The following is an 11,973-nucleotide window of genomic DNA, read 5'->3' on the forward strand; positions in this document are numbered from 1 at the left end:
TGTGTGTGTGTGTGTGTGTGTGTGTGTGTGTGTGTGCCTACTCTGGTTTCTGTATGCAGATGTCTATAAGAGCTGCAGGATGTATGTCATTTATGTCTTATCCCTGTATTTACTTTCATGTCCACCAATATGATGCAAACTGAGCTTAATCCAAAACGACCACGAGTGATTGCTCTCTGCTTTAAAGCTGTCTTTGGGAGGGGTATAAAGTTTGCCGAACACAAACACAGACAGGGTTCAAAATCAAACCCAGGTGTGTGTATACATCTGTTGTGTGTGTGTGTGTGTGTGTGTGTGTGTGTGTGTGTGTGTGTGTGTGTGTCAGGCATGCTATATCCTATTCCCGAGTAGATGACTTGACTTTAAGCGAATCTCTGCCAAAGTAAATGAGACCTTCGCCATGACGTGAGGATGCTTCCTCTGGAGGATAGCATCTCTTACATGGAGCTAGCCCCCCCCCCGCCTTCCCAAAACATTACATCATAGGAATGAACAACCTTGAATCACTTCCCTGGGTTTGCTCACCAAGGGCTTGTTTTCTGTCCTTCACTTGACAAGGAGGAAGAGGGAGCGGGGAAATAAATAGGTCAAATGCTATTAGCGTCCAGGTGTCAGAAGCCAACAATACTATTTCAACCCGGGCGGAACAACCAATGTGACTATTTACACTCAGGTGTGTATATAGTATGGCAGCGAGTGTGGAAGTGGTTGTGTGCCGACCAGGATAAATAAAGGTCTCTCAATGGGGGGGATGGGGGGGGGACACAATTCCCCTCTCCCTGCCCTCTAATTGATATATAACAACACGAGCACCCTACACCGGTCCTTGTGACCTCTGACCCCGACCCCTCACGGTCACATTTGGGCCACAGTTTAGTGCGATCTCGCCCCTGGTTTCCTCTGATCTGTGCTGTAGGTAGGCGAAGCGACTTAAGGGACAGTAAAACGGGGTGCGGTAACCCGATCCGCTCACGACATTACAACCAACAGCAACAGGCACGCCTCGGAGTCACCGAGTCAGCACTCCACTTCAGAGAGACGCGGGTCAATGGGAGTTAATGGACCAGTATAGGGTAACAATGCATTTATACCCAGACTGGTTGCGTTGAAGGAAGAATCAGCCTCCTCTACTCCCACTCAGATGCTATATATATATCGTGGAAAGAGGAGTTCATGTGGAGCGTTTTTACCACGTCCAGCTGGAGAGGGGGTAAATCTAAAAACTGGAGCGTCCACAACAAGTGCAGAGCTCGTGGGCTCCGTTGGAGGTCAGCGGGGTCACAGACACGACAACTGCAGCATATCAGTCAGAGGACATTTCATCAGCCGGCCTTACCAAAGGGAAACCTGAATGCACACTCCCCGTCTTCCCTTCTCCCTGCTTGTGACAGCTCCGAGCCTTGCCCTACTAAGCCCTGTTTATGCTTTGCTCAAGGACACATGAGCAACAATCGCTGAAGGATGCTGCAAGCGGTGAATTTTCAATCAATTCCAAGGAGCCGCGTCTGCAACGCGTTCATAACACTGAGAGGTGCGATGGCTACACCAGTGGGATGTTTTTGTTTGTTTGTGCTCTTTTTAATTACGCTATAGAGTAATATTTTTCTTGTTGTTTTTGGGGAACATTTTCACATTTTTTCTTGTACGAACAGGTGCATTTTGAATACGTTGTCATGCTATCTGCTTGCTGTCAGTCAGAGGATTTGCATCAGCTGGTCTCACCAGGAAGAAAGGAACCACTAACACACTTCTATACTTCATCCTCCTCCTTGCTGGACCCTCTCTGGTAATCCCCGTTTATGGATGGGCTTTTCTCCGTACTCTCTCTCTCTCTCTCTCTCTCTTTTTTTTATGCAGGTCAGGCTGATTTCGCAGATGCGGTGGGAGCGGTGCATAGGGGGCTTTAAGAGCCCTTCGGTGCCCTGATGTGAAGCATGTATTGGTTTCATTTACTTTATTTAACTTAAATGTTCGCACATTTCAGGTGAACAAATCAAATTTGCACATTGGGATTAACAACTAATAATGAACGAATCACGTCCGAGCAAAAAACACAGCAATGTATCCCCTCTTGGTTTCTATGAAAAAAAAAATGGACTCCACTCTGCATGTGCCCATTATTTCTATTTTGTATGCACAGTCCGTGTCTTGGGTGTTGGTTTGTTGCTGAAGAATGCTTTCAAGGCACACGAGAATGTAATCTTTAACACTCTTTAGTCTTGTGAAGGACTAAGCCCCCTGGACACTTCTCAGCAATCAGCCTGCCTCCCAGACAGATAACAGTGTATCTGGATCGCACGCACGGCCTCGCCGACACACAAGCGCTCGCACGCTCACACACACTTCATCGGGGTCTCGCCGGTGGCTCCGGAGTGAACATCCTGGGGAGGCTAAGCTCTTAATTTGTTCTGACCGGAGCGCGGTGTGTCTCGGTTGGCCAATAGCCACGGCCTCTCCATCACTGCGAATGAGTGTTTGTGTGTGTGTGTGTGTGTGTGTGAGGGCTCAGTGCCACTGCCACATTATGAGAAATCATTTGTGAGCAGCAGTCTCCCAGGGCAGGCTGCTTATCGGAGCGCAGTCAGTGGATGACGTGAGTAATTACAGATGATTCACCTTGAGGACTTGATCATCAGCAATATCTCTCTCTCTCATCCTTTCCTGTCCTTCCCCCTCTCCATCTTTCTCTTTCTTCCTCTCATCCCTTTCGCCTCTCTCTCTCTCTCTCTCTCTCTCTCTCTCTCTCTCTCTCTCTCTCTCTGTCCCTCTCTCTCTTTCCTCTCTCTCTGGAGTCATTCTCATTTGAAAATGACATTGGCTTCCATTCCTGCAGCTTTTTTTTTCACGAACCGTATAACCACACACTTTCCTCGTGAACTCGTTCAAAGCAAACAACATGAAAGAAAGCAGAGCTCGCTTGCGCAGAGTAACCTCCGTGGCACATTCCAGCGTCCGGCGTTGGAATCGAGCCCCCCGATATAAACGGGCGCGCATTTTCCTACGGTTCAACGACTTCTATCGGCACGGAAATCAATCCTCAGCAATCAATCATCAACCCTCCGCTTGACATGGTCACGCAATTGTCCCGTAGCCTGCAATCGTCTTTGGACTTAAGTGCATTTTAAACAGCCTGCTGCACTTTTTTCCTTTGGGTAATCTTTCTTTTCGTGGTTCGACCTCATGGAGAAAGTAAGCGCTCCGACGATGCCAGCGCTGTATATGGCCGAGGGAAACAAGGTTTGGCAGCTCCACGGAACAAATGACCGGATTACCTTAAACCACTGCCAAGGAGTAATTCTAACACTTAATAAAGTAAAAACGGGGAAACATAGCGTGTGTGTGTGTGTGTGTGTGTGTGTGTCAGTGGGCCAGCCCCGAGGCACAGTAGTCTAACTAGCTAGACAAATAAACACTGAATGAGAGCCCACTGGAGGGACTGTGGTAGCAGAGAGAGGCTGATAGATGAGGCTGCGGAGAATTATTTATATATTTATATTTTCAAAGGTACGGAACTGGAAGCTACAATTCTCACATGTAATCGTATTGTTTTGTTGATGTAGAAAAAAAAATATGTAGCACAAAAATACATCTTTTAGATGATTGTTATACGGAGATTGAAAGTATCTGATGGTTAAAAGAGGCCAAATCCAGAATGTTTTCGTTCATAATTAACGCTCACAAGATTGAACAATTGGTATTAAGACACTAGTAACTACAGGATGTGTGACAGACAGAATGAGGTACTTCAGTGGAGAACAACATTGTCGATGTAATATTTACCATAAAGGGGGCTTATCAACTATCTTGTGTGGATGCTTTGGTTTCTACAACCTCAAATCCTTTAATGCCTTAAATCTTCCTTTAAATACATGCACACTCGAATACACAAACACACGCACAGTGCATTTTCCCTTAAGCATCTTGACCATATGGCAAGTTCCAAAAGCTTAACCTTTAACCTTGCGAGGCGAAGAATGGAGAAAAAAAAAAAAACGTCTAAAGAAAAGTGGGTTAATCTGAACTTGGCTCATCGGGTCAGCATAACATAGTGAGAGCCACGGGAGTTTGGAAATCCTGATTTTCCTGTGGCGTGGGGGTCGAATCCAACATCCAGTTCACGTCGGTGGATCTGCCCGTCCAAACATAAACACACTGAGACATGATGTGGGTAAAATGTTAGCGTACTCACCCCGTGCGATGGGTAGGAAATCCATCCTAACTCCCCTTGGCTTGCTTTGGAGTCTAACAGGTTGACTGTGGCGAGGAAGAGAAAGAGAGAGAGGGGAAACAAAGAGAACATATGAGTGTCTAGTCCTTGTTAGCCCCAATTAGCCTTCATCTAATCCCACCGGATGGATCACCAACCTCCAGCACTGATCGTGACTTTATTTACTCAGCTGCCACACACACACACACACACACACACACTACTTCGCTGACCAACAGTGAGAGTCGGCTTTCTTGTCTTGCTGGGTCAAGCATCAAAGCAGTATTTGGCTGCAACACAGATATCCTGAAGTAGCAGTCGTAGAAATATGTAGTAAGTCTCATGGTTTTGACCCATGTGACCCCCCCTCCCGTCATACGTAACCACATAACACACCTCCGGGGGTATTGGAAGCAGGAATTGCATCAAATCTGAATTCAGATGCGATCGCTAGTTTCAGAGGCGGGCCTCACTGAAAGCAAAATATAACGAAACATACAATTTTATGCCAAGAATTCATTCCAAACAGAAACTCAAATGCAGAGAGGGAAATCTGTGTCTAATGGAAAGAATATGACACATCAGACAAGGAGCCCCGCTGGTGCGATGGTGCTAGTTAAGGCTTCGGGGCCTATGGTGAACTTCACGGTGCCAAAGCAGCAGCCGTGTCAGTGCGTGAAGGTGCTCGGCGTCATGATGCGATCAGTGCGGGTTAACTTTTCAGCACACATGAACAGATTTAGCAGCCAATGTTCACATTTTGGCGAAATCAACTCGGACATATCGTATCGTCCTTCCAGCACAGAAGAAATGAGCTGCATCTTCTATTCTTAGTATGTACACATGCGGCTGCGGTGTGAATTATTGTCATCGAGCACAACTGTCAGCATGAGCCGTGACATATGGAGTTGGGAATGTTAAGGCAGCCTTGTGCTGTATGGATTTCCCCACTTCAAACTGGCACTGCATTTTGGCACCGGATTCTGTTTGGCGTCAATCAAGAAACAATAGCTAAATACAGCTTGTTGAGCACTTCAAAATAAAACGAAAAGAAAAGAAAAATCACTGAAAGCAACCGTTTATGTGGCTACAGTAAAACTGACGGAAATATAAGTTGGCAATATATTTATTTTGAATTGTATTTTGAGGTTAAATTTCCTTTCTTTTCCATCCCATTTACACACAGAGGAAACTTATACCAAGCTTTATTTTAGTGTGAAATGAACAAATAAATCTAGAGGGTGCGTGACAAATGGCGACACAACCGTTGTTAAAGGGGGATGTTCAAACTGACTTTGTTTTCTAAAATTGCTTTTTTTTCTCTCCCAAAACCCAAATCATAAAAATGATTAAGTAATTCAATTATGTGTGCTGTGCCACAATTTGACTTTTAAATCATCATAAAAACAGAAGGAAAAAAAACGACATGTTGCTGCGATTAATAGCAAGCAGACTAAATGACCTGCGTGTAGAAGTGGAGGATGAATAATCAGCTGTAAACAGATGGTAGAACAATACAGTCCCACCATGGTCGCTTCCTGAAACTGACTCAGCCTCCTTCTCATCCAGAGAGCAAATCAGTCCACAGCTCGACACACACACACACACTTAACCCAACGAGCACACGCATACACAACAAAGCCAAGCAGCGGTACAGTGCAGTCGGGCCCTGCAGCTGTAACTCTATTCACTGTGAAAATATGAGGAATACAATCTCCCTGTACTCTCCCATTGGAAAGCTTCGGCAAGCAAGAGTGTACACACATCTCCGAAGACAGCCCAGAGAGAGTATTTGTGGGTCATAGAGGGCCGCTGTGGTGCTGTGAAAACTATTTTAGTCAAAGCAAAATGTACCCTTCACCAGCAGCATGGACTATATTTGCAGGGGAAAGTGATTTTGCCGCTCTGTGATCTAATTGTTGTTTCACACTAGAATAAAACAAAGAAATCATCATTATCTTCAGGCAAGTCTGATTACTATCAGCCAGTATGGCAAAAAAAAAAAAGCCTGAAAGGGAAAGCACAGAAAGGAACATACACACACACACAGAAGGGAGGCTTATTATCAAATTCCAGGCTCAAGAAGCTACAGAATGGAGGCTCACCTGAGCTGTAGCCAGGCTAAGCCACTCAGCCGGTTGAGTGGCAGTAGACACATTCCTATTAGAGTCTAATGAAGCTATCTGTTCATGTCAGATAATAGCAGCTCAGCATCCAGGGCCATTGCTTCCAATTTACATTTCTCAACGAGCCGAGCCCACCACTCAAATTGAGCCGAGCGTAGGAATTTGAGAGCAGAAAATTAGACGGCTCTCATATCGCAGGAGGGAAGAGAGAGAGAGAGAAAGAAAAAAAGCCCCCTCCAGCTGCACTTGGCTGGGGAAATCAGCATCCACACACACACACACACAAACGCAGCCGCGAACACTAGTCACGAAAAAGACAAAATAACAACAAAGGATGCACCCCTGCTGACGACTCTACGGGAGCAAACGCACACCAAAACGCATGTATTTTGTGATAAAAATGGAATAGATCACAACGTCCACACTGGAAATAAAAAGTGTCAGCACATGCTGTTTGCACATAGGCTGCACTCTCTCAGCAGCACAGAATGTTTTCTCCTCGCTCCCTCTCACGCACGCCGTCGGTTAGCGAGCTAGCGTCAGCCAAGCATATAGCCCCCTTGCCCCATCAGGGAGCGCCCATGAACGGGAAACTAGGGGTATTAATAGCAAAAAAACTGAGCCAGCCTGTCTGGGAGGGGAGCACAACATCGCAGAGGTAGAAACAGGTGAATCAATAAATATAAATATATAAACACATAGCTATAAGGCCCCCATCAAACACCGGCACACATAAAAACGGAGGCGTGAGAAGACTCCACGCTACGGGAAGGCAGCTCCGTGAGGATGAGTTCACTGTATCATCAAGACAGTGAAACCTAATGTGCACTTTGCAAATACATTTTGAGACTTGTCACACACATAGCAACGTAGCCTAACTCTCTCTCCCTCTCTCTCCCTGTGTGTGTGTCTCTCTCTCTCTCTTTTCTACTAGTGACCTACTATCGCTTGGCATATACGTTGAAATATTAACATGCAACATTGGAGCTAAGATCTACAGGTGGGGGGGGGGGGGGGCTATTTTGATGTCTATGTTCTCATAATTCAACAGCCAAGTTAAGCGTTACTGTCTAGCACGCTCGTGAATTCAACGGCCGACTCCCAGTAAAAAACACGATATGAAAACCGATTCTCATGAGACGCGGGTAGAAATGCAACCCTCGGGGCCGAAAACGCCCGACGGATGGACGAAGAAGCCGCCAGTCAAGAGACGGCGGTCTCGAATCAACGTGTGGCCTGATCAGTAACGCGAGACCCCTCCATCTGGACTAAGTCAGTCGGCTCGGGGTGGAGTGGAATCGAAAAAGTTGCACGTGTTTGTGTGATATCGCCCCGCCGGTCTAGTTGCCGACGCGGCGGAGAGGGCTTTGTCTCTGCAGCTCTGTGCATGTGGAGGTTGGCAGGCCGCAGTGCAGGCAAAGCAATGCGACTTGTGTCTGTGTTAAAGGGTGAAGTGTTCACCTCCCATTATGAATTATTCAACTGCAGAGTCGCTCTGTCTGATGTTGCTGCTGCTTGCCCAACCCCTCTGCCCCCATTCCTCCTTCCTTCTTTCTTTCTTTCTTTCTTTCTTTCTTTCTTTCTTTCTTTCTATTCATATACCCTTCTGCCTTATACTAATGTCTTACTGCACACAATATACACAAACACACAAACACACAGGCTTAACCTGCCATAAAGGCAAACCGCACCCCTGCACACACACTGTATAATCTTATATCTACACACCTTTTCTCAATCTCAATCTGAAGCCTAAAACAAATGCTGTTGATTTGAAGATGGCACCCCCATGTTCACCTCACACACACACACACACACACACACACACACACACACACACACACACACACACACACACACACACACACACATAAATATAAATAAAGGCCTATAATGTATGCAGAGGGGGGTTTTATTTTTAAACGAGGGGGCATGTGTAAGCACATTTCCAGCACCTCTGAAAGGTAACATCGCTCACAAACGCCCATTCGTCCCAGCGGGACTGCAGCGCCGGGCTCCCCGGGCCAAGCCTCCCCACCGCCGGCTAAAAATACCCGAGGCCTCCCGACGCCCCTCAGCAGGGCCGAGATCACACCACGCACCCACACACAGGGACACGCAGCACCACCGCACTGAAGGCAATCAACAACGTGTTTTTTAAATTTTCGATTACATATGGAAATAAATAGTTCAAACAATATGTCTCACATCCGGCCAACGTTAGTAATCGGCGCCACGAATGACGTTCTCGGGGAACTTCCTCAACTTTTCCAAGTTCTACACAAGATCATTAGGAGCTGATGAAAGGCACGCGGTGTAAACGCTGTTCTTAAAACCAACGGCGGAGGTTTAATGTGACAGGAGATTACACGAAATAGAGCCAAACCTCTTCTGAGGAAAATAATAAAAAAAAAAAAAAATAAGGCGTGTTTCTGAGCTTCCCGTTCAAAGTTGAGGTCTGTTTTCCATGAACATATTTTTTTTTTCTTCTCCTTACTCATCATGTAACAAATAAATTAATTCCATAGTTGATGAAAAGTCCTATAAAGTGTCTACACGTTGTCAAAATGGACTTTAATTAATTTCCTAATTTGCTGATTTAACATAAACTGCAGAAATCGGTCCGTGAATTGACATCAGATGCGTTTAAGGCCGTGTCGGAGTTTACAAACATCCCTTGTTTACTCCGAGAGCTTCCCTGCGCACTTTTACAACAACAACAACAGCCAACAGTGACTGAATCCTAACTGCTGAGGTGTGTCACCGCGTCTCATAATAAACATGCGTGTAATTAAAATGAATACACACTCTATTGGCACGTTTAGTGACTTTTACAAAGCAGTAAGTGAATCCGTCCCACGTCTGAAAGTTACCGCGTCCTTTACTTTAATTCCACGAGGAGAAACGCGGGCTTCAGGTCAGCGGGTTTGGAACTTAATGTGCGCGTTCATTATCTGCTTTCCTTCACCTCTACCCTGCATTTAAGACGAGGAGTCCGAGGCTGTAAAGTGGAGCATGATCAGAGTGATAAAGCAAAGACGAGCCATTTACGCCAACACGCCGTTAAACATCCCCTCTGCTCGTTCAAAATGCCTTCAATCCGGTTATAAGGGTCATATCTGCGGCATGGCATTCTGTATTAATTTCTATAGGCTGCAATATGGAGACGCAGCGGCTCGATACTGACACTCTCTGGCAGATTTATGTCTCGGAAAGGTGAATTTAAATTGCCCGACGTGTTTCTCATATTGAAACTTCGCATTTTGAGGAGCTCTCTCTCTCTCTCTCTCTCTCTCTCTCTCTCTCTCTCTCCGCACACACACACACACACACACACACACACACACACACACACACACCGCAGAGATATTGTATATTATTTCAGTTCGGTGTGTTTTTCATGTGGTTTCACTGCTACTAAATGCCCACCCGGCTTTACATCTCATTACTATCGTAGAATAAGAGTGTTAACAAAATAAAAGTTGCAGTTGGCGGTGAAGTCCGGATCAGGCCTAGTTGACCTTGACACGGTCAACTTTTATTTAAGTGCACCTTTTTCTCGGCTTGGCTCGGATGTCTCGCTTAGCACCACGCAGATGATTGGCCGATTTAAAAGCAACGTTTTCGATCAGAAGACGAATTCAGATTCTAGGTTTAAACGTCTTAACGAACTTTTTGACAAAGAAACGTTTAGGAGGGAATTAAGAGATGGAAACGTAACAAGCGTCAGTGGTCTGGTCATCGGTCAGTTCAGGTGCAAAATAAAATAAATAAATAATAAAAACACAGCTATGTTTATTTGGGTTATTCTGGGCAACTTTCCCATTTGGATGGTTTTAAGTGAAGTCTGCCGTCGTGACCTCCAGACCAACAAACTCATCCTTCCACACCAGGATGAGTTACTTCCTTCCTTCCTGTCTCTTCACTGCCGACCAGGACCAGGAACGTGATCCTGTGATCCTGAACATTTAATCACCGTGGAGTAGATTACGCCTGTTAAAGGATCATTCCGATTTAATTCATTGCTTTATTGGCATTAAGGTTTAAATCACTCAAAGCTATGTCGATATCTTCTTTACTTGCTGGCATGGAGCACTATATGTCATTTTATTCACCCCTTGTATTTATTTATTTAATTATTTTTTTTCAGAGTGAATAACTGCAATTGTGAGTTGAGTCCCTTGAGACAGTTTGACCCAAATGTGTGTCCACCTCCCCGTGGGCAGCGTCAACCTTTACACAAGGCAGAGCACCTTCAGCACGCACGTGTCTCTCCAGTTTTTCTTCGAGCCACGCTACGAAACAGTGACAAGTATTTACTGCGGGGCGAAAAGAAGAAGAAGAAGAAGTAAGAAGAAAGTTAAGCAAATGAGCAAGAAGGAGACGGATTCAGCGGGTTTGAAGAGGCGGCTGCTGAAAGTGGATCGCTCTGCCTTATTATCAAATGATCAAAATAGAACCACATGCTTGTAATCACTAAAGAATCGGTTTAACATTTGCGCAGGAAATACGTGAAATTAAGTGGTCTTTTGGGGGGGGGGGGGATTTAATAAAAAGTCCTACTCAAATATAATTGCAAAAACAGTCATTATATAACTTGATACGGTAGACGTTACGGAGCAGTCTGCGAGTTTGGGGATTTATTCGGGTCAGAGCCACAGAAACAGACATCCGCGATTTATTACGCACAATGCGATTATGCTCATCTTCTAGCCTATTTATTGCCTTTAAATCGGCGGAACTGTACGCGTGTAACCGGGCTCGTCCACCCCGAATGGGTCCGTGGATGGAACCGGATTAACGCCAACCGGAGTTTGACATCTCTTCGCCCCGTAACAACTCCGCGCTGTGCGCTTCGTGGATCCGTCTCGCCGTCTCTCACTCCACTCATCGCCATTTAAACAGCTCGTTACCCCCCTCCCGTCCGCGAGATTTACCCCCCAAATCAGGCTCGCCTTGTTTGGACCTTCTCTCAAGTTTATTGTCTAATTATTGTGTGCGCGTGCTCACATCCCGGCGTCCCGTCCGCGCGCGCTTTCGATCATCTTGTCATTGTTGACCACCATCATGTTTGGACAGTAGCAAGTCCGCGGTGAGCGCGCCGCACTGCCCGCGATGTGTGCCGTAGAGCAGCGTTGGCACGCGCACACGCGCGGGCGGGCGCACACACACACACAAACACACACACAGTATCACTCCGCAGCCCGAGAGTTCACTTACCTTCATTGGGGGGGTAGATGACGGCAAACGCGGGAGCAACGCAGGACAATAAAAGAGGTAAAATGAAAAGGAGCGATCGCGGATTGCAATCCATGGCGGCGGATCAGAGGTACATAACTCCATGAAGCCACTGACTGATCTGAGAGCGTCTTCTCTCCACTCAGCTTTCTCTCCCTCTCTCCTGCTCCGTCTCCCTCCGGTTGGAGCACTTTTCCGCTGGGTCCAAAAGAGTCTGACAGGCAGCGAAAAAAACAAAGCGCTCAAGTTCACCACAGGTCACTTTAGACCCGTCGCGTCTTCTCGACATGAAAGACAACTATTCAGCGTTTTTTTTGTTTGGTTGTTTTTTTTTTTTTACAGGCCGAGTCGATGCAAAACTTATTCCAATTCCCTAAAATCGAGAGCAGGGACAAGGAGACG

General features: G+C 46.0%; 1 protein-coding gene across 6 annotated transcripts in view; it reads right to left on the minus strand.

The window, feature by feature from the left end:
- Positions 1 to 11,743, minus strand: part of epha3 (eph receptor A3) — a 411,842-nt gene extending 400,099 nt beyond the window's left edge. For 3 of the 6 annotated variants that reach the window (XM_084022187.1, XM_084022189.1, XM_084022188.1), the window contains exons 1-2: positions 11,554 to 11,732; positions 4,190 to 4,254 (exon numbers count right to left, since the gene is read on the minus strand). In XM_084022187.1, the coding sequence (XP_083878313.1) occupies positions 4,190 to 4,254; positions 11,554 to 11,647 (159 nt within the window). In that variant the 5' untranslated portion in view covers positions 11,648 to 11,732. Of the gene's footprint in view, positions 1 to 4,189; positions 4,255 to 11,553 lie in introns of all 6 variants that reach the window. The other 3 variants (XM_084022191.1, XM_084022184.1, XM_084022190.1) reach the window with 3 other exon arrangements.
- Between the last annotated feature and the right edge of the window lie 230 nt (positions 11,744 to 11,973).

Source organism: Eutrigla gurnardus, assembly GCF_963514095.1.
Source record: "Eutrigla gurnardus genome assembly, chromosome: 12".
Lineage (NCBI taxonomy): Eukaryota > Metazoa > Chordata > Actinopteri > Perciformes > Triglidae > Eutrigla > Eutrigla gurnardus.